This window comes from Schistocerca nitens, chromosome 3, assembly GCF_023898315.1.
Source record: "Schistocerca nitens isolate TAMUIC-IGC-003100 chromosome 3, iqSchNite1.1, whole genome shotgun sequence".
NCBI classification, from domain to species: Eukaryota; Metazoa; Arthropoda; class Insecta; order Orthoptera; family Acrididae; genus Schistocerca; species Schistocerca nitens.
In genome coordinates this window covers 921,456,881-921,484,214 of record NC_064616.1, presented here as the reverse complement: position 1 = coordinate 921,484,214, position 27,334 = coordinate 921,456,881, and the positions used below count along the sequence as shown (strand labels likewise).

The 27,334-nt window shown below is 37.4% G+C and overlaps 1 protein-coding gene across 4 annotated transcripts in view; it reads right to left on the bottom strand.

Annotated features, from left to right (window-relative positions):
* Positions 1-26,870, bottom strand: part of LOC126248991 (carnosine N-methyltransferase) — a 171,581-nt gene extending 144,711 nt beyond the window's left edge. For 2 of the 4 annotated variants that reach the window (XR_007545580.1, XM_049950566.1), the window contains exons 1-3: positions 26,453-26,864; positions 26,232-26,316; positions 9,598-9,790 (exon numbers count right to left, since the gene is read on the bottom strand). Coding sequence is in view for 2 of the 4 variants with exons in the window: in XM_049950566.1 (XP_049806523.1) it covers positions 9,598-9,790; positions 26,232-26,311 (273 nt within the window). In the remaining 2 variants the exon portion in view is untranslated. Of the gene's footprint in view, positions 1-9,597; positions 9,791-20,526; positions 20,916-26,231; positions 26,317-26,452 lie in introns of those variants that run through there. The other 2 variants (XM_049950567.1, XR_007545581.1) reach the window with 2 other exon arrangements.
* Between the last annotated feature and the right edge of the window lie 464 nt (positions 26,871-27,334).

Sequence of the window (27,334 nt, the reverse complement as noted above, 5' to 3'; positions counted from 1 at the left end):
TTCATCGGAGACAAGGGTATCATCAGGAGTGCCCTAGCGAAGCATGATAGAACAGCTGTTGTCCTCTGTATAGATAAATGATTTGGCAGACAGGGTGAGCAGCAATCTGTGGTTATTTGCTGATGATGCTGTGGTGTACAGTAAGGTGTTTCAGTTGAATGACTGTAGGAAGATGCAAAACAACTTAGACAAAGTTTCCAGTTTGTGTGGTGGATGGCAGCTAGCCCTAAATGTAGAAAAATGTGAGTTAATGGGGATGAGTAGGAAGATCAAACCTATAATGTTCAGACACAGTATTACTAGTGTCCTGCTTGACACAGTCAAGTCATTTAACTATCTGGGCGTAACATTGCAAAGTGATATGAGATGGAACGAGCATGTGAGAACTGTGGTACGGAAGGTGAATGGTCGACTTTGGTTTATTGGGAGAATTTTACAAAAGAGAGGTTCACCAGTAAAGGAGACAGCATATAGGACACTAGCGTGACCTGTTCTTGAGTACTGCTTGAGTGTTTGGGATTCAAACCGGGTTGGACTGAAGGAAGACATCAATTGTTACCGGTAGGTTTGAACAAGACGTAAGTATTGCACAGATGCTTCGGGAACTCAAACGGGAATCCCTGGAGGGAAGGCAATGTTCTTATTGAGAAAATTTGAAGAACTGGCATTTGAAGCTGACTGCCAAACGACTCTACTGCTACCTACATACATTTTGCCAAGGACCACAAAGATAAGATACGAGAGATTAGGCCTGATATGGAGACATATAGACAGTCGTTTTCCCCTCACTCTATTTGCGAGTGGAACAGGAAGGGAAATGACAAGTAGTGGTACAGAGTACCCTCCGCCATGCACCGTACAGTGGCTTGCGGAGTGTCTAGGTAGATGTAAATGCAGATGTACACAATTATCACAGAGGAAGTGTTCAAGAATGAACTGGATGGAACGGAGAAACTCAAACAGCATCCAGGTCTGAAAAAAGGATTATAATGTTCCACAATGGGAATGAAAATGGGTTCATGCGAAATGCTGGCTTCTGTTTCAGTGGACAAAAAGGAGGTGCAGATTATTATTCCGAGATGAATGCCAGACACTATGAAGAGCGGTTTAAGGGCACTCTAAAAAATTTATCAAAAAGATCTGCAGTTGTTATAAACCAGGCTCTGCACCACACAATGATAAATCTAGCATCACAAAAGCAATCTGTAAAATGGAAGAAGAATTCTAATATTGAATGGATGGAAAGCAATAATGTACACCTTCCATCTAATGCAACATCATATGAGGAATTTACTAAAGCAGGCGTACTGGAACACGCATGACTGCATTTCAGGTCACAAGAAAACCTTCCAGACAGTATATTGCACTCAGTGGACTGAAAATTAAACTTCTGTGGTTGCCTGTGGCACATCATGAATTTAATGTCACTGAACTTATTTGGGCCTTTGTCAAGAACAATGTAACAGAATTTTAAGATAAATGGTACTTTACAGTTGTATCGCTCTGCTCAGGAAAGTGTTCCCCAAAATGTCTGGAGGAGTTCAGTGAGTCACTTGAATGAACTTACAAACATATGCACAAAGAGCCCATTGTCTTGACATACCAATAGAACCATTGCTGAGCCAAGCAGAAAACTGCAACAGCAGCAGTGACTCTTAATACAGCAGTAAAAATGATTAAGGAAGGTTTTACTTCATTTATCATTCTTTCCTGCAAAATTTATTCGAGCTAATTGATTTCTCATTTACTATTAAAATGTATCGTACCTTTCACTGTTCATTTACTGACAGCTGCTTGTACATCAAGCGATGATTTGCAATTTCACATTTTATTGCCTTCTACCTGCAACAACTGAATGTGGCAATGCTGTATTGGACTAAGTCGCCATCTTCCACTGATGAACAGGCACTTATCTTATCTTACAAAACTGGCAGCATGCAGGTATGACAACTATGTTCCACCACACGGATTGTAGCTATTAATGTAATTGCTTTACAAACTATTAAGATAGGAAGTATTCATTACTGATGACATATGATGTAATCAACAAAGTTTCAAGCTTTACACCTGTGCTTTCTCCACTGCAGTGGCTGCAACAGTATTCTCCCGCCTGCAAACAGCAAAAGATTGTATCTTTAAAAAGGACAATGAAAATTTTTCTCCTATGTATGGTCCGGTTCCTATGACACCTCAAAGTTGGCTCTCACCAAATAATGCTCAAAAAAGCATGCTTTCTCTTAAATATTACTACATATGTCATCCCCTTTTCAACTAAAATGTAATATTCACACATAAAATAAATGTAGACATTGCCACAATTCTGGCAAGGTACAACATATCAATGTCTGCCTCGCAATATAACCAGAATATGAGACCAAAGTCAGGGGTCAATCATTATGGAATGGATAATATATGAAGTAGAGTGTGCAGAGGAAATAGAACAAGTGAATCTGCCGCAACAACAGTTAAACAATGGTGTAACAGAGAAGTACTCACTCTTACAAAGTTAAGAAAGTGAATGAATGAAAGTAAGGTAACAGTGAGAAAGGCTGTTATGAGCATTCATATGTGCTTTTGAATAAAATAAGTTTCTTGAAGAACGAGGATGACTCCTCAGAATCCCTTAAATTCAGAAGCTTTGTAAGGATGCAAAGACAACCATTCAATGCACAAGTATGACAAGTACACACGAGTGTAGCAGTATTATCTCTAAAATAGAAAGAAGAACCACGATACAAAGGAACCCACAACTACATTATTGTCTTGTTTAATTAAACTCCATTAAGGTACCTTCCCAATTTGTTCAATAGCAGCTTATTCCTCAATGTACCAAACCAACCTAGAAGTGGTATTGGAAACCTGTTTGCAGAAAACTGGATTTTGGCGCCAATGTGAATTTAGTAAAAAACTTCTCAAATTTTGGCCAAGTAAAAATGTGTGCTGGCACTCATTGGTAATTTGTTGCATATTGAAAAAAACTGAATAGAAAAGACTACTTGTCAAGAGTGTAGCTCATATTCCACAAGCAAAACAGCCTGCACCTTTGCAAGGCATTATGCAGACACCAACCACAAATATTCCATTCACGTCAAAATAATTCACTGAGTACCAGATCAAATTCTTCCAGGACTTGAAATATTAGACACAAAGAAAAAAAAAATCAAATGCGGCATCCAGGATGGCCACTGAATGACGAATACATTTTGCTTTCTCAGTGTTACAATAGCCAAAGGCAAACCAGGTTAGTCCTTCCACCTCCCCCACACACTCTGCATAGTTCAGCTATATAATTTGTAGTGAAAACTTCATCCTTAAATTATATGAAAGTTACTGAAACCACTATGACCTCTGTTGTGTAGTAAGAAGTACCCTGTGTCAATATGTTGTGAGTAACAATATTCAACACATTATATATTTAATCCTAATTTTTATTGTACATTGTATGATCTTATTTTTAATCGTCCATTAATTTCTTTGGTGGTTGTAAACTCACTGTTTCATAGTAAACAAGGAGACGTAAATAACATGTTTCAAATGGTAACACTAAAAATGGGCTTGTAACCAAAACCCAGATTGCACGAAATAAAATAAAATTTTGTAAAATCTTGGCAAACAATGGATTTCCTTCTGTAATTATTTATGATGTTCTACCAACAACCCACAATCATGTCAGTTAAAATGTTTATACAATTTTAGCTTAATTTGAGGAAGTGCACCCCCACTGAGAACCAAAGGAGATAAAACTTTTTTTTCCCAGATCCAAGTTTTTGTACCAGAACTGTTGAGAATAGGTCTAGTTGAAATGGCTATGGTGCAAGACAGCAACATGTCTAGTGCCACAACAGCAGAAAAACATCTTTTCCTGAGGTATAACAGCAGGACACTACTGATTTAATTTAACACAGAAAGTTCAAACAATCATAAAACTTATGTAACTCAGCTGTTTTTGTTCCAAAGGTAAAAGGAAATTATTTAACAGATTACTGAGTTTGCAACAGTTTATTAAAATTACAGTCAACTTCATGCAACACTTCAGGTCATAACACTGTGACAATACTAAGACACTTAACAGCACAAGAAATTACTTGTACACTACAAACTTTCAATTGTAATTCTTATAATGCTGTCAAATGTATTGTGAAATATTCTGTTATGGATAAAATCACAAAAGGAAAGAAAGCAGGACTATTGTTAATTATATACCTATTCTATTGACATGCTTCTGAAAAGAAAATTCTAATTTTCAAATCATAATTTTCTAATCATACAGTTGACATGTTTTACATGGTATGCTTCTTAGTAAAACTGGTATGTTGTCAGTAACCAGACATGAAGAGGAACAAATAGGATTAAGAGTAAATGATACATTGGTGACAGATGTGTATAGTGTTGCAGAACTTTTTAACAAACATTTTATAACTGTTACTGAAAATATGGGGTTGTCAGATTCGGTAGATGCTGCTATGGAATACCTCACACCAGACATTTCAAGTAACTTCCATAATATGAATTTGACCCTCACTACCCAGCAGAAATAATGTCCATCATAAAATCTTTAAAATCAAAAACATCTAGTGGGTATGATGAAATATCAACAAAGTTAATTAAAGAATGTGATCTGAGCTAAGTAACATATTAAGCTATCTGTGTAACCAGTCGTTTATCAGTGGAATATTTCCTGAATGGTTGAAATATGCTGAAGTTAAGCCACTGTTTAAGAAAGGAGATAAAGAAATAGCATCAAATTTCCATCCAATTTCACAGTTGCCTGCATTCTCAAAAATTTTAGATAAAGTAATTTACAATCGGCTTTATAACCATCTTATCTCAAATAACATACTGTCAAAGTCACAGTTTGGATTTCTAAAGGGTTCTGATATTGAGAAGGCTATCTACACTTACAGTGAAAATGTGCTTAATTCATTAGACAAAAAATTGCAGACAACTGGTATATTTTGTGATCTGTCAAAGGCATTTGACTGTGTAAATCACAATATCCTTTTAAGTAAATTAGAATATTATAGTGTAACAGGAAATGCTGCAAAATGGTTCAAATCTTATATCTCTGGCAGGAAACAAAGGGTGTTTTTTAGGAAAGAGACATGTATCAATCTATCAGGCAACATCTAACTGGGAACTAATCACATGTGGGGTCCCACAAGGTTCCATTTTGGGGCCCTTACTTTTTCTCGTGTATATCAATGACCTTTCATCAGTAACATTACCACATGCCAAGTTTGTTTTGTTCGCCAATGATACAAACATTGCAATAAATAGCAAATCAAGTGTAGTCTTAGAAATATCAGCTAATAAAATATTTGTGGACATTAATCACTGGTTCCTAGCCAATTCTTTGTCACTAAACTTTGAAAAAACACACTACATGCAGTTCAGAACTTGTAAGGGGTGTCCCACGAGTATATGCCTAACATACGACGACAAGCAGATAGAAAAAGTGGACAGTGTTAAATTCTTGGGATTACAGCTTGATAATAAATTCAACTGGGAGGAGCACACCACAGAACTGCTGGAACATCTTAACAAATCTCTATTTGCAATGCGAATTGTGTCAGACATAGAGGATATAAAAATGAAAAAGCTGGCATACTATGCTTACTTTCATCCCATAATGTCATATCGGATCATTTTTTGGGGTAATTCATCAAGCCAAGCTAAAGTTTTCCGGGCACAAGAACGTGCAGTAAGTGTTATATGTGGTGTGAACTCAAGAATGTGTGTATATATATATATATATATATATATATATATATATATATATATATATATATATACTCCTGGAAATTGAAATAAGAACACCGTGAATTCATTGTCCCAGGAAGGGGAAACTTTATTGACACATTCCTGGGGTCAGATACATCACATGATCACACTGACAGAACCACAGGCACATAGACACAGGCAACAGAGCATGCACAATGTCGGCACTAGTACAGTGTATATCCACCTTTCGCAGCAATGCAGGCTGCTATTCTCCCATGGAGACGATCGTAGAGATGCTGGATGTAGTCCTGTGGAACGGCTTGCCATGCCATTTCCACCTGGCGCCTCAGTTGGACCAGCGTTCGTGCCGGACGTGCAGACCGCGTGAGACGACGCTTCATCCAGTCCCAAACATGCTCAATGGGGGACAGATCCGGAGATCTTGCTGGCCAGGGTAGTTGACTTACACCTTCTAGAGCACGTTGGGTGGCACGGGATACATGCGGACGTGCATTGTCCTGTTGGAACAGCAAGTTCCCTTGCCGGTCTAGGAATGGTAGAACGATGGGTTCGATGACGGTTTGGATGTACCGTGCACTATTCAGTGTCCCCTCGACGATCACCAGTGGTGTACGGCCAGTGTAGGAGATCGCTCCCCACACCATGATGCCGGGTGTTGGCCCTGTGTGCCTCGGTCGTATGCAGTCCTGATTGTGGCGCTCACCTGCACGGCGCCAAACACGCATACGACCATCATTGGCACCAAGGCAGAAGCGACTCTCATCGCTGAAGACGACACGTCTCCATTCGTCCCTCCATTCACGCCTGTCGCGGCACCACTGGAGGCGGGCTGCACGATGTTGGGGCGTGAGCGGAAGACGGCCTAACGGTGTGCGGGACCGTAGCCCAGCTTCATGGAGACGGTTGCGAATGGTCCTCGCCGATACCCCAGGAGCAACAGTGTCCCTACTTTGCTGGGAAGTGGCGGTGCGGTCCCCTACGGCACTGCGTAGGATCCTACGGTCTTGGCGTGCATCCGTGCGTCGCTGCGGTCCGGTCCCAGGTCGACGGGCACGTGCACCTTCCGCCGACCACTGGCGACAACATCGATGTACTGTGGAGACCTCACGCCCCACGTGTTGAGCAATTCGGCGGTACGTCCACCCGGCCTCCCGCATGCCCACTATACGCCCTCGCTCAAAGTCCGTCAACTGCACATACGGTTCACGTCCACGCTGTCGCGGCATGCTACCAGTGTTAAAGACTGCGATGGAGCTCCGTATGCCACGGCAAACTGGCTGACACTGACGGCAGCGGTGCACAAATGCTGCGCAGCTAGCGCCATTCGACGGCCAACACCGCGGTTCCTGGTGTGTCCGCTGTGCCGTGCGTGTGATCATTGCTTGTACAGCCCTCTCGCAGTGTCCGGAGCAAGTATGGTGGGTCTGACACACCGGTGTCAATGCGTTCTTTTTTCCATTTCCAGGAGTGTATATATATATATCTAAAAAGAAAGATGATGAGACTTACCAAACAAAAGCGCTGGCAGGTCGATAGACACACAAACAAACACAAATATACACACAAAATTCAAGCTTTCGCAACAAACTGTTGCCTCATCAGGAAAGAGGGAAGGAGAGGGAAAGACGAAAGGATGTGGGTTTTAAGGGAGAGGGTAAGGAGTCATTCCAATCCCGGGAGCGGAAAGACTTACCTTAGGGGGAAAAAAGGACAGGTATATGTCTGCTTGTGTCTGTATGTGTGGATGGATATGTGTGTGTGTGCGAGTGTATACCTGTCCTTTTTTCCCCCTAAGGTAAGTCTTTCCGCTCCCGGGATTGGAATGACTCCTTACCCTCTCCCTTAAAACCCACATCCTTTCGTCTTTCCCTCTCCTTCCCTCTTTCCTGATGAGGCAACAGTTTGTTGCGAAAGCTTGAATTTTGTGTGTATATTTGTGTTTGTTTGTGTGTCTATCGACCTGCCAGCGCTTTTGTTTGGTAAGTCTCATCATCTTTCTTTTTAGATATATTTTTTCCACGTGGAATGTTTCCCTCTGTTATATATATATAGGGAAACATTCCACGTGGGAAAAATATATCTAAAAACAAAGATGATGTGACTTACCAAACGAAAGCGCTGGCAGGTCGATAGACACACAAACATACACACAAAATTCTAGCTTTCGCAACCAACGGTTGCTTCGTCAGGAAAGAGGGAAGGAGAGGGAAAGACGAAATGATGTGGGTTTTAAGGGAGAGGGTAAGGAGTCATTCCAATCCCGGGAGCAGAAAGACTTACCTTAGGGGGAAAAAGGACAGGTATACACTCGCACACACACACTTATCCATCCGCACATACACAGACACAAGCAGACATTTGTAAAGGCAAAACAGCCTTTTGCATATTTCAGCTCACTGATGTCATACAGGAAAATATTCTGCGGTAACACCTCGCTTATGCAAAAAGTGTACAATGAATACAAGAAAGCAATTACATTATGTGTGGAGTTCACATGTGTACATCTTGCAGCCATATCTTTAAGCAGCTGGCATTATTAACCATAGCCTCATAATACACTTGTTCACTTATGAAATTTGTTATCAACAAACCATTTAAGTCTGAGAGTAAAAGAGATGTTAATAAGTACAACACTAGAAGGAGTAATTATTTCAATTACTCTTTAATGAATCTAACTTTAGCACAGAAATGAGTTAAATATGCAAATATGAAACTCTTTGAGAATCTACCCGCAGAAATAAAATGTCTGACAGAGGGCAGAAGTGTTTTCAAATGTAGTAAAGATGTTTCTCCTTAACATCTCCTTCAGTGCTATATAGGAATTCTTGAATAGCAATGATTAGTCAGTAAAAGAAATACTGTAAATGGCCAGCATGTATCCACATTAATATTATTTTATATATGTAAGGGGCAGTCAAATGAGAAAGAGACAGGTGGAAAAAGAAGTATAAAATTGTTTATTATTTCAAAAGTAATTGTCAAAACTATTGACAAATTTATCCCACTGTGAGACATGATGGTCAGTGGCTTCATGGAAAACTGTTTGCAGCTGCCAACAGAACCATGATTGTAACTAGGCGTGCACCTCTTAGTCCGAAGCAAGTTGATGATAAACAATGTCTTTCTTCAGCGCTCCAAAAATATCGGTATTGCATGGAGGAGAGATCATGACTGTACAGGTGATTTGTAAGTGTTTCCCAGCAAAACTTCTGAAGTGTACTTGCAATAACATTGAAAATGCACTGCATTAGTTTTGCTGGGAAGCCCTTACAAATGCTCCAAACAGTCCCGACTTCTCCCCATGCAATGTCCATATTTTTGGAACCCGGAAGAATGACATTCATAGCCATGGAATGCCCTTAAAGTCCCCCCCCCCCCCCCCAGTACAATTTTCATATTTTTGGAGCCCTGAAGAAAGATATTCATACCAACGATTTGCTTTGGATGAAGAAGTGCATGCATGGGTACAATCATGGTTCTGTCGGCAACAACGCACCCTTTTTTTTTGTGAAGGCACTAACAGTCATGTCTCACAGTGAGGTAAATGAATTAACAGTTCTGGTGATGACCCCTGAAATAATAAACAATTTACTTACTTTTGTTCCACCTGTCTTGTGTTCATTTGACTGCACTTTATTTTCTATGTTGACACATTCTACATCATAACGTTTATTGTGAATTTGATCTATGGAACAAGGAACTAACTAGTTACATATTATATCATGATCTTAGGGACAACTTTTAAAAAACCAAATTTGCTTTACTTGCTATGGAAAAGACAACTTACAGAACAATTTTAATACTTAGAAAAATGTAATTTGGATGTTCAGATTTAATAATACCTAAATAACTTACTTCAAATTCCTCCGCATTGTCAAACAGTGCATAAGCATCTTGAACAAATGCTGAAAGAACCTCAGCATTTTTCTCAATACATTCTCTGACGCTGCGCAGATGCAATTTATAGCTTTGTAAGAGCTGTTGGTGCCTTGCAGAAAGTTTTCTCAAATTTGTTTCTGCCCTCCTTAGTCTTGTTTCATACATTTCTCTGTGAAGAAAAATGAAGACTATCATGACACATATTAACAAAACACATTGCAAGAGTTATACCTCTCCACGTTCTCATCGTCCACAAACATATTTTAATGGCTGGATATAACAGCTTCCATACAGTTTTGATGTTTTATCAAAATTAATTTTGGAAAAGTTTTTATACACATGAATGATATCATTTCCCTGAAAGTACAGATATGATATAGTTCAATTCACAAAGGTCTATTACTTTCATCTATCCATATCTAAAATGAAAAAAAAGTCTTTATCATCATAATTTGCCTCTGTTTACATTCCTACAACGTTATAAAGTTTCACTTTGTTCATTTGACTGATTGCAGACATTAGTAAAACATTTAACTGAGGATAATCTCAAGATTTTGGGAAAAATCAATAGATAACTGAAGAGTAAGACAAATAAATTTCTGAGCACATTTTTAAATAACAGTTATGCAGCAATCATCTCATTTCTTTTGTATACTTTTAACTGAAATGAAATATCTTAAAAAAATGAAAGAGGAACTGAAATTCTTTCGATTAACTGTTATAGGATGATGTCGGCTCCAAATTAGAGACATCACATTCAATTTCTCGTTTATAAGCCTATCCACTGCTTGATGCCTCCATTTCACAGACATTGGTTGTCTTCAGCTGTTCCATTATTTATTTTTCACAGGCGATTTTCAATTATAGTATAGGTGGAAATATAAAATATTATAGTCCAAAATGGACACTGTAATAATGGCACACTCATCCTCCTTTGTACAGCAGTAGTCTATGTTCATTTAGTTGCAGCTGCTTTATTTTCTCTTAAAAACCACAAATCCCAATTTACACTTTGAGCGACACACACAAATCACTCAAGTTGCCCACTACAGTAACCTCAAATTTTTTTGTCATCAATTTCTGATATAAAATTTTCTCGCATTTGAGGCACATTATATTATTACTTGAGGGTTCGAAGAAAGTGAATGTGCCTACTACACTGTCACTGTCTGGCTTACTACAGTCAAGCGAGAAAGGATTTGACCACGAAAATGCAAGATATTGTGTATCTCCTCCTATCCCATCAGACTGGACATCTTGAGCATAGTACCACCATTCTCCTCTGACAGAAAAATTTTCGTTATTTTCCATTTCCAAACTCTACTAATATTACAGTCGGTTTCTCTGTTAAAAGTGCCAGTACCCATGCACATTGTATTGTTCCCTTTAACACATACTCTCAAAAAGACTAAGGCTCGCATGGCTCTCAACATCTTCAAAAATGATTTTATGTTTTGTATGGCTGTGTTCTGCTCCCATTGTCTTTTTAAGACATTTCTTTATTTTTGTAACCCATTCCAAGAACGATGTACACTGCTCACACTATAAAATTTTTGTAGCATTTGCACATAAAATAGTAGGTATTGCATCATTTCATACCCAGATCATCTTGCACTGCAAACAAGGAACTTATTTAGCTTTTTGTGGTGATCTGAAAACTAGTCTCATACTATATTTTCCTAGAATATAACCTTTCACACCAAAGATAGCTCTGCAGAATGGAAGGAGTGTTGCAGATCTACTTTTTATCAATCAGCCGAACAGGTTTGTACCTTTACTTACAAGTATGTGCATATCACATTTGGTGTGGCTTACAGGCATTCTTCTGAAGAAATATTTTAATTCTGATTCTAGGCTGCTGTGATCTGAAATTGTCTGCCCTTTGTATGTTAATGTCCTCAGAGTGGAATTATTCTGCACTTAATGGCACCACTGTAAATCCAGCCATACAATGACCTGATACACTTCCAGACAAGTGAAACATCAATTGCTATTTTGTGTAACTGAGGACGAAGCTTCTTGTGATTTAAAATTGATTACAATTACTGAAAAACAATAAATGCATCTGGTTGGACATAAAAATGGTAATAAATGGTATTCATTCTCTATAACAATATACTAGAAGCTGAAATCCTTATCTCATCCAGCACTGCAGAGGCAATAAAATTACCATGCTGTCCTCAATCTGAGGACTGGTTTGATTCAGCTCTCCATTTTACTCTACCCTGTGCAAACCTCTGCCACTTTAAATAACTACTAACTACACGTCATTCCCTTTGTACAGTCCTTCAATATATCCTTCCGCCTTTCAGCCTTCATTTATTTGTTTAGTACTTGTTTGTCATCTGAGACATTCTCTTTTCTTCAAAAATAACTTCCATTTTCATATACACAGCATCTATCTTTCCCAAAGTCAAGCAAGATTCTACAGCTTTGCATGTCTCCTCTAACCATTCCTGGGTTGTCATTTTATATTTCTTGTTTCATATCCACGTGCAACATCGCACAATGGGATTTCTTGGCTCAATAAAAAAAAATCTGATATTATAAACAATTGTAATCCCTTTTGCTTAATTCATATCCTGTATTTTTGTATTTTCTCGTATCTCAATTAAATTCAGTTTCTCATGTCTTATCCAAGGTTTGCTACTGGTCCTTGCCTTTTTGCTACTTTTCCCATTTCAGTCAAGTGTTACCTAATGCCCCATTTGAAATACTCAACACCTGGATCTTTAACTTACCCATATCCTAGCTCCTTTATTTCCTGGAACTTCTTCAGTTTCAATCTGCAGTTCATAACCAGTAAGTCATGGTCAGTATCCACAGCTATTCCTGGAAATGTTTTGCAGTCTAAAATGTGTCTTATTATTGTACAATCTATCTGAAACTTTCAGGTTACTCCAGGTCTCTATCATGTATACAACTTTTTTTCACGATTCTTAAACCGAGCATTTGCAGTGATTATATTTTGCTCTGCACAAAATTCTACCAGGGAATTTCACTCAATTCTTTCTCCAGTACAGATTTTCCTATTGTTTTTCCTTCTCTTCCTTATATTGAATTCCAGTCCCACATTAAAATTAAATTTTCGTCTCCGTTAACAAACTGAGTAATTTCTTTTGTCTCACCATACTTTGTTTCCTTTTACCTGACTATACTTCACTTCAATCTCTTCATCAACTGTCGAGCTACTAGTCTTGTACACTTGCATTACTCCTATTTGATTTTGTGTTGGTAATCCTGCACTCATCCAAAAAATAATTCTATTCCTCCTGCCACAAAACTTTAGTAATTCCCGCTATATGTAACCTCCATCTATCCATTTCTCTTTTCGAATTCTCTAACCTACCTACTCAATTAAGGGATCTAACATTCCACACTCCGACCTACAGATTGCCACATTTGTTCCTTCTGATTACAACCTCACGAGCAATATCCCACTCAGAGATACAAGTGGGAAACTATTTTACCTCTGAAATATTTAATCCAAGGCGATGTCATCATCATTAAATAAAACAGCAGAGCCGCATGTTCACTGAAAATATAATGGTTGACGTTTGCCTCCCTTTCAGCCACTCACAGTATCAACACCGTGTTGCCAGCCAGATCAGTCAATCATCCAAACTGGTGCCCTAGCAACTACTTAAAAGATTGCCACCCCTCTTCAGGAACTATACATCAGTCAGAGCTCTCTAAAGACACTGCTCTGAAGTGGTTGCACCTACTGTACAGCTATCTGTATCACCGAGGCACACAAGCCATCCTACTGTGGCACAGTTTGTGGAACGAACCTTACCATACACTCTGTAAAATGGAAAGACTTTCAGGCAGGGACAGCTATAACCCTAGTCACTGACAGACCTATCTGCTTCAATATTTTTATTTCATCTACATCTACATCCATACTCTGCAAGCCACCTGAGGGTGTGTGCCATTGGATACTTTGAGTACCTCTATCGGTTCTTCCTTCTATTCCAGTCTCATATTGTTTGTGGAAAGAAAGATTGTCGGTATGCCTCTGTGTGGGCTCTAATCTCTCTGATTTTATCCTCATGGTCTCTTCGCGAGATATACGTAGGAGGGAGCAATATACTGCTTGACTCCTCGGTGAAGGTACATTCTCGAAACTTCAACAAAATCCCATACCGAGTTACTGAGCGTCTCTCTTGCAGAGTCTTCCACTGGAGTTTGTCTATCATCTCCGTAATGCTTTCACGATTACTAAATGATCCTGTAATGAAGCGCGCTGCTCTCCGTTGGATCTTCTCTATCTCTTCTATCAACCCTATCTGGTACGGATCCCACACCGGTGAGCAGCATTCAAGCAGTGGGCAAACAAGTGTACTGTAACCTAGTTCCTTTGTTTTCAGATTGCATTTCCTTAGAATTCTTCCAATGAATCTCAGTCTGGCATCACTTGCATTTCTTAACACCACCATCAAACACCAGCAATCTAATATGTCAATGAGTGGTTAACTGCCTAAATCAAACAACCACAATATTTTGTTAATGGTCCTAGATATTGACTTTTCCAGTATATGATGGTACAATACGCAACAACAGATTTGTTAGATCAGCAATACTTGATTCCTTTTATATTCCAAGACATGGAAGTGACTATGGTCTGTTTAATGGAACTTTACACTTTTTCAAAAGGATTTGAAACATATGAGATGGAGGAGTTTAATGATATGATATTTATCAAGGTTTTTAGTGAATTTTTTGAGAATAATAGCTGGGTAACCTTAAATTTGAAAATTTTTGTTTTGATTTTACCATGACTGTTACTGATATTGAATGAAACATCATGTTTAGTGGCACATCTGTGAAATATAGAAAGATCTGGATGGCACAATTCTTTATTCAATACTTTTACACTTAATTTTTGCATAAATAAGTGAAACACTGTAAGGTAAACATTTCCTATTAAAACACACTTTCATGAAGTCCTTAATTGTCTTCGTCTTAGAAACTATGCAAAAATTAAGTGTAAGAATGTTTAATGAAGAACTGTGTGATCAAGACCTTTCTATATTTCAAAGCTGTACCAAATCTGAAAGGTTGGCTGTCTTTACCACAGACGTGTTTCTCCATAAGTAATGGAATCAAGTTTATTGTCACCAGTTCCAGTTTATTTACTTCCATGTACTTCCATGATGTGTTTCAGAGATTTAAACCTTCATCGTCAGGTGAATTTATGTGGATTAATATGACATATTTGTGTTGTGTTATGACTTTGGCACTGTCTAGCAGAAGAAGACAAAAACAAAACACTATTCTAGTACACAGCTCATAGTTTTATGGTGATCTGTGACAAAGTTTGAAGGAAAATGTAAATCATCACACTTTGTAAACAGTAGTGGAAGCAAAGATGGCATGTAGAATCTAATAAGTGCAAAGAACACATAACAAACAAAACACTATTTATGACCAAGTGTCTAAGGATTGTGAAGATCTACAGTTGCCAGTTCCATAAGCGAATATAAATATAAGTGTAAATATGCCAGTGGTCACAGATTACTTTCTGTCATGTTTAGATCAGTTTATATTTTGTACGCATGCAGGATGGCATGTTGGAAACATGAAGTGTAAAGAACAAAAGAACAAATAAAATAATTATGTTGCCAACATTGGCATAAATTATACCAGTACACATAACAATTTACTTCTCATTACTATGTTACATTGATTGATTTGTGTGTGTGTGTGTGTGTGTGTGAGAGAGAGAGAGAGAGAGAGAGAGAGAGAGAGAGAGAGAGTGAGAGAGAGCGCACAGTTTTATGGCAGAGTGGTAGGTTATTAAGATTACATCTATAACATGCTATATGTAAGCAATGGCCAAGAGAGTGCAGAGGTTTCATTTTGACAGATGTGTTGGAACTTAAGCTTGTATCTATTAGGTGATATGATCAATACATAGCTTTATAACACAGAGTTACTGTTGGGAATGTTGTTTCATCAACTAGAATCTATTGTGCAATAAATGAAAACCACACATAAGGGAAAACTAGACAATCTTGTCAAACAACAGTTACATCCCAAAGTGAATGAAAACAGCTGAAAGAAACACAGATCCATCACCCCTGTCCTCAACAACACTGAGATGATAATCACTGCAGAAGCAGAGGTACCGCCCAGCAAAGAATTAAAACACAATATTCAAGCTCCATTGCACCAAAGACTCGAGATAAGCTCGTCACCAGTGTCACACAGATTTTAGCTATTGCCCTTGACAAGCAAAATGACAGAATAGCAACATGTCACAAAATTAAGGAGTAGGAGGTCATAAAACCACCTCATGCACACAAGAAAGGAGAAGCAGCCCTCATATGTAGTATAAAATATAAATACAAATAATGCAATAACTGTAAAAGCTGACAAAAGTAATGCACGTGTAATCATGAATAGATCAACATACATGGAGAAAACTTTAAACTTTTTTCCAACCCAATGATGTAATAGAAATACCTAAGACTCCAACAGTCAGAATCCAAAAGGAGATTACATACATTTCAAATAACATAAATTTCCTACTCACCATTCAAAAAGCAAGAAACACTGTGGCAATGAGCCCTCAAGCACCCTCCCTCAGGTCACAACAAAAAATCCATAAAAATGGAATCCCAATTACCACAGCTAAAGAGAACTATACAACACTAGAACATTCAAATTCAACAAAAAGTTCTTCAAAATTTTTTAAGTAATGTACATATTGAATAATAACAGAAAACTTAGAAAAACAACTGAGTTTACACATGTCGAAAATGCAAAAATTCCAGATGGAGAAACACTTGCCTTGTTTGACACAAAAAAAATTATTCCCTTTGTACCAATAGATCCAACACTACAGATCATTAATGCCAATCAACAGAAACAAAATAAAAAATAAAAAAATAAAAAAAACAATAAAACTCATTTCTACACACACTACTAAACTGATGGACCTACACACACTCACTCACTATTTCAAATTCAACAAGAAGCTGTAAATGGCCTGGCAATGGGATCAAACCTCTCTGGATTGTTAGCTATAATTTTCATACACTTAGGAAACAAGACTCTGAATTTCAACCACTATATCATCAAAAACGTTGTTTACTACTACTTATATGCAAATGATGCCATCATTTTAATCCGTGTCACAAAAGATATCAGTGAGTGAAACCAATTGTTCAACAGCTTCCATGAAAATATGAACTTCACATTTGCATACCAAGTAGGTGACACCACCACCTTCTACAGCCAAGATCAAATTCAAGAAACACATGGGAGCATTAATAAAACAAAAAATATCTCCTATCAGCAGCAGCCATTCACCTCCATGAAACTAAACACCATGTTAATAACAGAAGTATCAGCATTTTACATATCCAGCCTAAAGGCAAAAAACTAGACAGCCTTGAAATGCTCCAAAAATCAACAACCTGAGCCCATCCTAAATGATTAAAAAATGCCTGCCACCTCCTTCATATTCACAAATAATTAGTGAGTTAGTTTGCCGCTTTGCCACTATTAGCAAAATAATTATTTCATATGTTCTTTATACTTCATGTTTCTAATATGCCATCCTGAGTTCTCAAATGTGTAGAAAGAAGTAATTGATGTAAACATGAGATAAAAGAATTTGTGAACACGAGATTTTTATATTTTATATTTCCGTTCATCTATGCAGTCTAAGATCTCCACAGTACATTGATATGTTCCAAAATAGAGTTTTGTTTGTTATATGTTCTTTGAACTTATTACGTTCTATATGCCATCTTCACTTCCTTTGATGTTTATGAAGTGTGATCATTCTTGTGATGGAACACGACAGAAAAAGGTGTTGTGCCCCCTGGAAGTATTTTTACTTTTACATTCAAATTTACCTTCATACTTTCAGTCAAGAACTTTCATAAAACTGTAAGCCATTTATTGGAATAGATTTTTATTTTTTATCTTCTTCTACTCAAAAGTAATACAGGTTACTCCAAAGATGTAACATGAGACATGCTAATCTACATAAATCCACCTCACAGTGCAGCTTTAAATTTCTAAAACATAATGTGGAAATAAATTGAGACTGATAACAATAAACTTGTTATTTCATTTTGTAGCTAAGTAATTTTCTAAGTAGAAGGGTTGAGGCAAGTGGCACAGGCTCGCTCTCCTCTGGTGAGGGTGTAAATGTCACTTAACATGACTCAACAAGATAACTAGAAACTGAATTGGGACAGGAACTCTGTCCTGTCATGGAAGCTATTAAGAAGAATCTGAAGAAGGTGTCCGCTGAGATATTACTGGCACTGCAAAACACAATGTGTAATAGTGCTTTGATAGTTGTGTGTATTGAGTCTACGGATCAACAAGAATTCAAAAAAAAAAAAAAAAATGTAAAACAATTGACATTTTTAGTCACCCTCTATATTACTTTATATGCACTGTCATTTGATAATGTGAACACTCTTCTTTAGCTTGCTGCAAATAATACAATATGCTGTGGAAATTTTCAGGAGGTCTTTATTTCACTGGTACAGTTATCCTCCTTTGCCATCACATAAACAAAAATTTAAAGTCATTGTGGTCTAAAGCACTGACTTTCTGTTCAGAGGAACCAAAGCTTTTACTCAATTTGTCATAATAATCTGTGATCTTTTATTTATTAAATAAAACAGAATGTAACATTATTTTCAACAAACATCACTTAATCCTTAGGCAGAAGTGGTGAACTGCAAATGTATAAGACATGTCCCATGAATCCTCATACTCCAGCTGCAAGGAAACCCTTACTGCTTATTTCTGTATGATCAGCATTCCCAGAAGAATGGCTTACCTGTGTCCTAATACCCAAAGTGAGAGAGCTCAGTCTCATGTGGTGACCTGGTTGTCCTCTGTCATGGTTCCTCTCCTGGGGCTGCTGTAAGTGGGAGTGTCTCATGGGAAAGGAACCATCCTGGCATCTGACTTGTGCAATTTAAGGAAATTATGGAAAAGCTAAACCTGGATGGCTGGACTGGGATTTGAACCAATGCTCTCCCAAATGCTAGTTCAGCATCTTGCCACTGTGGCATCTAGCTTGACAGGAATATAAGATGAGATTTCAACTCTGATTCCCAGAAGTGATGTATTTTCTCTGTGGAAAATTTCTTCACACCTTTTGAACCAGAATACAGCACTTCATGTTCTCTCCTTGCAGGAACTGCAGAGTCCAGATGAGAACTATTTTCACATACTGTATTCTGCTAGTGCACGTCACAGTTTAAACTGGCATCTTGTCACTAATAACATTAAGTGTCTCTTCAGGTGCTACAGATATCAATTCCACTCGATATTTGCACATTTCTACAGTTGTGTTATCATTAAGGATGACATGCTTACGTCCACTATCACAAATGGAAAGGGCTAAACTGTACGTCAAGTCTGTCAGTGATCCAGGCATATATTTTCTGAGTGATTACTAAGATAGCTCAAGATTGGTTCTATCACATCATCACAGGATTTCTATACTGCACTGCTCACACAAGTTATATATGCCAGTGGTTTCATCACTGTTTGCCTCAATAAGTAATAGTGCACATCAAAAAGTACATTGCCAATGATAAATATTTTGCACAGGCAAGAGATAATAACTAGGTGGAATCCGCAAAATTATTGGATGTTGGTATTTTGTGTTAACCTTCGAAGAGAGAAAAATTCACAAAGCAAACATACTTTGCACATTTTCATTCAATTATTTCCAATGCAATTATATTCTGTATAACTCACATTTAAGAATCATTTCATTGTGTAAATGCATGCAGAAAAATGTGCAACTCTCAATATGATAGTCCGCTAGTTTTAGTGGATAATCATTCTCAGTATTACCATGGCATAAGTTTGATAGATATAACAAATACTGGTCTGGAAGTGTTGAAACTTTCAATTATGAAAGCAAGACACTTCTTACAAGTGTTATGTATTTTAACTACAGTACTGCAATACATATTACACATTCTCCCTATTTTTTTTTTTAATCCATTATGGTTGACATGAGATAGTGACAGCCATAATGACAATACTATAGTACGATTCAAATTACTTGTTAGTTGAAACTTCACACCTTGGTACTTAGTTTCTCCACACGGAGCTTGCAATGTGACACAATAACTGCAACTGCCGATGCAACAGACTTTCAGTTGACTTGCAGTGTATGTATACAACCATTTACCAGGCAGTGCTGGATCCTCTGTTTAATTGCTACCAGCTACAGCATGCAAAAATGAGTCCACCCTTTGTACGAGTTTTCACAAGGATGGAGCTGACAGCCAGTTTGACAACATACAGTGCCAAGTAATTTTAATCAGATTGCAAAACAAACAAAAAAAATACAGGCATTACTTTCCTTTATAAATGCCAGTTATGTGAGCCACAATTCACCTCAAATAGTCAAAGCTGTCACACCTACCAATATAGCCAATATATGTGTGTGGCCTGTACATGTGTAAGAAATTCATTTTAAGGGAAGAATAACCATAATAATAATAATAATGTGGTAATATGTATATAAAATTGTAATTTCCTTTTCTGTAGGTAATATGTCATAATTGTGTGTAATGTGTGATCAGTGCTAAAGCAAAATTACCTTTTCTAAAATCCACACAGTAATTAACTGTATGTAGTGTATGTTAGAAATACATAAAAAATAGGTAAGATACTCTTGTAAAGACTGAATGAGACAAACTGAAAAAAAAAACTACTGATACGACTCAAACTTTAAGCGAGGATGGAGTGCGCTGTGATGAATGGATGTAGTGAAACACATGGACCAGTCACAGTTCCTCATTTTCCTAAAATACTGTTAATGAAAATTTTCTTCACTTTCCTATTTATATAAAATTTCAGGCATGCAGCAAAGGAAAATACAATAGGAAGCTGAAAAAGTTTGTATTCTGAAGAGGAGTTTTTATTTAGAAACTTGTTTTGTATGAAGTTCAAGAGAATTACATACTTTCTTCTGCTAATAACCTAAATATTTTTACTATTACACAAATTCAGTACATGGGCATCATGTAGCCACTCCTTTAACCTGTCAACTGACCAATACCATGTTATAATTAAATATCATACAAACACTCTATGGAACACATAAATAACTAGCTAAATGCAGTACACATTGTTTGATTTGTCCTTATGTCATTTTCCACTGTTATGTAGAATTCACTGGTGATGATGACTGAAGATTTCAGTCTGTTAACACCTGTGTCGCTCAGAGGGAACTGACTCCTACTTGCTTCAGAGTTTTCATTAACATTTAAACAACAGCAACCTGAAACAAACTATTGCCAGCGTTTTTGAAATAGTGGGTCATGCAAAACATAATTATGTTTCTGAGTACACTGATAAATGATTTGATAGTTACATAATACACAAATTCATATGCATTTCCACCTACAGAAAACTCCAGAAATAGCTGCTTTAACTTTAATATATGAGATGCAGGAAGTTAGTTCGTCAGTAAATTATGAGGAAGCAGCCTACCATAAAATTACCTTTGGCATTTAGAATAAAAGTTATATAATGGAAATTATCCCCCCCTGCCCCTTTCAAGTTGACTAACATCAATCCTGCAGGGGAAAAAAAAAAAAATAATAATAATAATAATAATAATCTCAATGAACATATATGGTTCAGTTCCAGTGGGCAGGGTGAAACATGATCACAAAACTACATCCATATTCTGTAAATCACTGTGAAGTGCATAGTGGATAGTACTTCGCATTGTACTAGTTATTAGGATTTCTTTCCGTTACACTTAAGTACGGAGTGCAGGAGAACAGATTGCTTAAACATCTCTACATTTGCTGTAACTTGTCTCATGTTGTTATTGAGGCAGGAGTCATTTGTAGGGGGTTGTAGTATATTTCTTGATTAGTCACTACTGACCGCGGTGGCCGAGCGGTTCTAGGCGCTTCAGTCCGGAACTGCGCGACTGCGACGGTCGCAGGTTTGAATCCTGCCTCAGGCATGGATGTGTGTGATGTCCTTAGGTTAGTTAGATTTAAGTAGTTCTAAGTTCTAGGGGACTGATGACCTAAGATGTCCCATAGTCCCATAGTGCTCAGATCCATATGAACCATTTGATTAATCACTTAAAAGCTGGCTCTTGAAACTTTGTAAGTAGATTTCATAGAATAGTTTGTGCCTATTGCAGCTCAGTTTTTTCAGCATCTCCGTGATGCTCTACAATGGGTCAAACAAACATGGGACCATTTGTGGTGGCTTTCTTTGCATACGTTCAATATCTCCCGTTAGGCCTATCTAGTATGCGTCCCACACATTTGAGCAATATTTGAGAATCGTCTGTGCCAGTGTTATGTGATTGTGTTTATTTGTGTTACAAGATAAAGAGCTGCACTATTGACCGTCACTCTTAGTTGTATGAGAAACTTGACAGCTCTCCAAAATGCATGTACAAATAGGTTGGACCAACCGTATAAAGCAAAACATGTTTTGAAACTGACAAAAGAACCCAGGAGGATTGTGTTGCTTATTAGATGGTGCTCTTTCTACGCCATTTTTAATTTTAATTTGATTTTCCAATATTATGCTCCACTTTGTGGAAGCACAGTTATGTTTGCAGATTGCAGTATCCATTTGCATTGGTGACTGTGATCTTTTAAATTTATTTTTTATGGTTTGTCTGCTTCTGGGGCATAAAAACAGTGTTCTGAAGCCTGTGAGGTATGTGTTTTTTTCCCATCTAAATTATGAGATCCTATTGCAACTGAGTCATAGGTGAGAACATGGTTGTGATCAAATTTCATTAATGACAGAAATGAATCTCTTTGAAGCGCATTTATCAGGAGGTAAGAGAAGAGTATAAATGACTGGGTGGTGTGTTTCAGTATATATTTAACTGCATTCCATGTTGTACTATGTACCGAAGCTGTAAATCAGTATTATTTGTGTACGAATGCGTAGTGTGTGTAGTAATCATAATAGTTCTGATGAAAATGAGCTGACGGTAATTCAGACATTTGTGAAAATGGCATTACAAAAATAATGGCTACAATTCTGAAGTGTTTCAAGTAAATAACACTGAAGTACAAAAACTTTGTAAATACCCACTATTACATCTACCCACTATTACATCCAAGGAAAATTGTTGACGATATTATTGCTCCACCTCTTAAAATAAACTAGTTCACATAAACCATTGCCATATGTTATTAGAATAGTAAAAACTATTTAATCAATTTTATTATTGCTTTTATATCCAACTAGCCGAGTTTATTGTATTCCACTAGCTGCAGTCAGTTTTGAAGCACAAAAGGCTTCATCCTAAGGCACACAGCAGAGTAATAGATGTATTACACATCCACAAGTGTACTGACAACATAAGAAAGTAACCATAGACCACCATGACTCCAACCCACTTTCTATATTCGAAAGTGTGTAATACAAATTGTTTGTGGCAGGAATTCAAAAATGTCCTGCAAGAGCCTGTTCAAAGAACTGGGCACACTAACTACTGTTTAATTGAATTTCTTCCACATAATTTCTCTCTCTTCTGAAGCAAAAGTTCAGTTCACAAAATCAATACTCAAAATGAGAAAACCTTCATAAAGACTTAAAGGCACTCACTTTGGTTCAGAATTGTGTTAATTATGTGGGAGCATTCATTTTCAATGGCTAGCTGGCAACCATGAACATTTTAGCTGCTAATGACATATGATTTTAAGTGGAGCTTAAAAAATTTGTTGGTGGCGAAATCCTCGCAGTCCTCTATTAATGTTGACATGGCATCCACTGTGGTACAAATACTTAGGGTATTTCAACATTCCAAGCTGTCTACATTTCCTGTCTGCATCTAGTGTAATCAAAAGGTCAAATATGACATTGTGGCATAAAGTGTTTACACATCATGTACCTGAGGCAGGATATGGGAACCAGTCTGGTATTTACATATGTGGATGTGGGAAACTGCCTAAATACCATATCCAGACTGCCCAGCACACTGGTCCCCATAATTAATCTGCGAGGCACAAGCGATCTGAGACCAGCGCACCTCCTGGTATCCAGGAACTGCGTTCTTTAATGCGTTCAGCTATCCCAGGCTGCCGTAATCACCTTCTCTCTTGACACGGTCAGCAAGTCTCCTCACTGATACCCGTACACATTCCAAAATTCAAGGCACATTCAGAATGCAATGACAGTCATCCACAATATGTTCCCAGAGTTCAAAAACACTATCAAGAGAATTCTTGTGCAACTAACTTGTGGATGTTTACTAGCTAGTGGACACATCCCTTAATGATCCGTAGTGGCCAGATCTGTAATCATAATCATGAGCTACCCGCGTAAAAAACAAAATTAATCAATTTGTGTCTTCACCTGAAAAAGTCATTACATTCAGATGTGTTCATTGGCTACTGTATACTATCAACTGTTTGGCTACAAGCAATGGAAACAAACTGCCAGTAACAGTATGCAGTAGAAGGGCCACCAACACTGCAAGTACTCTTCAACCAAAGAATCCAATGAATTCAAGTCAGGGGATCTGGGAGGCTAAGCTATGAGAGAACTTCAAATATACACTTGTTATGACAACACTTTTTCCAAATACTTAGGTACTCAGAATGATGATAAATCAAACAGGGGCAGTTTATCACTCTATGATTTACACGTCACTTGCCACTTGAGGTGTTTCGAAAGAAAGCTGGCCATACACATTAACAATTTTGTGAAATTGGCATGAAATCACCTGTGCACAGATTGTACCAAAGAAGCAGAAACATCTGGTTAAAGTTAACTGTCACCGGCAATTTGAAATTTGTAACCTCTTTGTGTCTACCTCTTCATGAGATTAACAGATGAAGTTGCTAAAAAAAAGAATGGAAAAGGGGGCAAGGGGAGTAGTATGAATATGATGACCACTACACACTACTGGCGGTGGTTTCCAAAAGTTAATAATCCACTATTTCGGCTAGCCAAGGTTCACATTATATATTTTGTTGCCTTTAAGTTAATTATAAATCTTCCGTCACACCTATAGTTGTAATATTTGGTCATAGCTTTAATCTGTGCATTGAAAGCTTGCATTTTTCTTTGTGACGAGTGGCAAATTATCACATCCACCCTAACCTTGACTTTGGGCTACACTACAAATCAGTATGTCACCAAAGCCTACTTTTCAATGGAGGGGAGGAGGGGTCCAATATCACAATCTAGTCACTGTAATTGAGTTTCAAATGATTATTTCTAAGCGTATAGCAATTACTGCAGAGGAAAATAAAACTTTCATAAATATATAGTTAGTATTAGTTACTTTTTAGCATTTTTAAGTAGCGAGCTATACCTGTTTTTGATTATCTTCTTGTGAAGCATCAGAAGTCTAATGAAGTTGGTTGAAGTTTCCCAGAAGGTTATACTATACCCAATAACCAATTCAAAGTATCTGTGAGACACATTTTTGCTTCTATGGGACACATCAGATAAACCACACATTGCAAAGTTAGACTATTTAAATTGTTTCCTATGACACCTACTTGTGCCTTCCAATTAAAAATATTTGTCTAGACTTGGCCCCAAAAACTTAACATGGCTCACTTCTGTCATTTCGTGGCCATTGTGAGTTTTTTATTTTCAATTGATTCTGGTATTTTAGCTCTAAACTGCATCACGTTGGTCTTTGTTACATCCATTTTCAGTTCACTTTGATAAAACCAGGATTCAAGGTTTTTTTAATGTTTTGTATACTATTTGGGATACTTTCTAGGACATTATATTCTATTAGGACTCAGGTGTCATCTGCAAACAACACCGAATGCACATCATTATTTAATGGCAAGTTATTTATATACAACAGAAACAAGTGACTATTGAACCTTGGAGATAAATGACTTCAAGCCTGAGAAGTAATTGCTTCCATTTGTGGTTACTGTATGTCTTCAATCTACCAAATATGACATGAACCACTGCAACTCACAGGCCCTGATACTATACCTTTGTATTTTGAAAACAAGTTATGTGTAATACATTAAAACAAAACCTTTTGACAGGTCACAGAAAATTCATGTGACCATTTTACTTTATCTAATGAGGAGCTTATTTTTGCCAATTAATTCGTCAATGTCATGTATAAAGCTTTTCCCTTTCTGGAAACCTACGTGATTTGTACAAGTATTACTGTTTTTGTCAGGAGCTTCTCCATCTGTTTGGTCACAACCTTTCCAATGACTTACAGAACACTGTGTAACAGACAAGTTTTCTTACATATTCTGGTAATCGCTTTTTGAAGATTGGCTTCATCTTATCATATTTCAAGACATTTAGAAAACGTTCCTGTTCTACAGACTGGTTAATTGTTGTAGTCAATGGGTAGGAAATAATATTACACACAGCATTTACAACAGTGATGTGCATTCCATCGGACCTGCCTGACAGCAGAAATGTCGAAATATTCGAATAACATCATGGAAAAAGTTAACTTTCATAAAGAAAGTTCCATTACACTGCAAAAAATAACAAATTCAGCTTCTACTCCTGCAATTTCTCGGATCTTGTACGAATGTCTATAATATAATATAGGATGACGTTGCTCACTGTTGTAGGAAATATATGAAAAGAACATTAAAAAAAAAAGCATTTACCTGTAACATTTAAAGGCAGCAACTATTCTTCTGAAATGGACACGTTCTTCTTCATCGGGACTTACGTTCACTTCAGCCATGGTCCCTGTCACATTCACAAAATCAACAATTTCAGTAAACTAAGCCGCTTTTCAACTAAACAGAAACATGTCAGTTTTTCAGTAATTATTAGTTATTAATATGATCCAAGAAAACTACTGTTTATGTTCGGCGGTACAAACCCAACGAGTAGCTACACCATCTCCACTAACAACTAAAACTAATTCTAACCATGTTTTCAACTACTGCTTCATATTTACAAACACCACACAATGACGCCCGTGCAGAAACAATACTTCAGATTCGAAGCAGTCAAAGAGTATAGTCGAAAACTCAAAGTTCATAAGAATGCATGTTGTTGGCGTAATCTTCAGAAGTCCTAGGGCTGGTTTGGTACAGCTCTCCATTTTATCCTGTGCTGTGCAAGCCTCTTCGTCTCCGATGAACTACTGCAACCGACATCCTTTCGAACCGTCCTACTGTATTCATATAGTGATGTCGCTCTACAATTTTTATCTTAAACACTTCCCTCCAGTACTAAATTGGGGATCCCTTGATGTGGCCTGTCAACAGATCCCTTCTTTTAGTCAAGTTATGCCACAAATTTCATTTCTCTCCATTTCTATTCAGTATCTTCTCATTATTTAAATGGTTTGCCGGTCTAATCTTCAGCATTATTCTATAGCACCATATTTCGAAAGTTTGATCATTGTTTGAAAATCGCTTTCCTCATAAACCAATCAGAAAGGACACTAAACAGCCATGTAAAAAGTGATGGTTCACGATAAGGATTAAAGTATCTTGTGAAAGGAAATGTATCTATTGGCAAGGACAAGTAGGACCCTGCAGTAGCTACACACTATAAAAACTACTCTCAATTCTAAGTAAGGTTATTAAAAATCAGGGAACATGCACATGTCAGAAATCAGTAATTATGGCACCAAAAAAAGGGTGTATGGAATATAGTGAAATGAGAGACAGGACAACCAACCACAGAACAAGATAATCTCATTAGGTGGTCGTGCCGTAACTTTGTTAGTGATGAACGTGAAGATTTTCTCAAC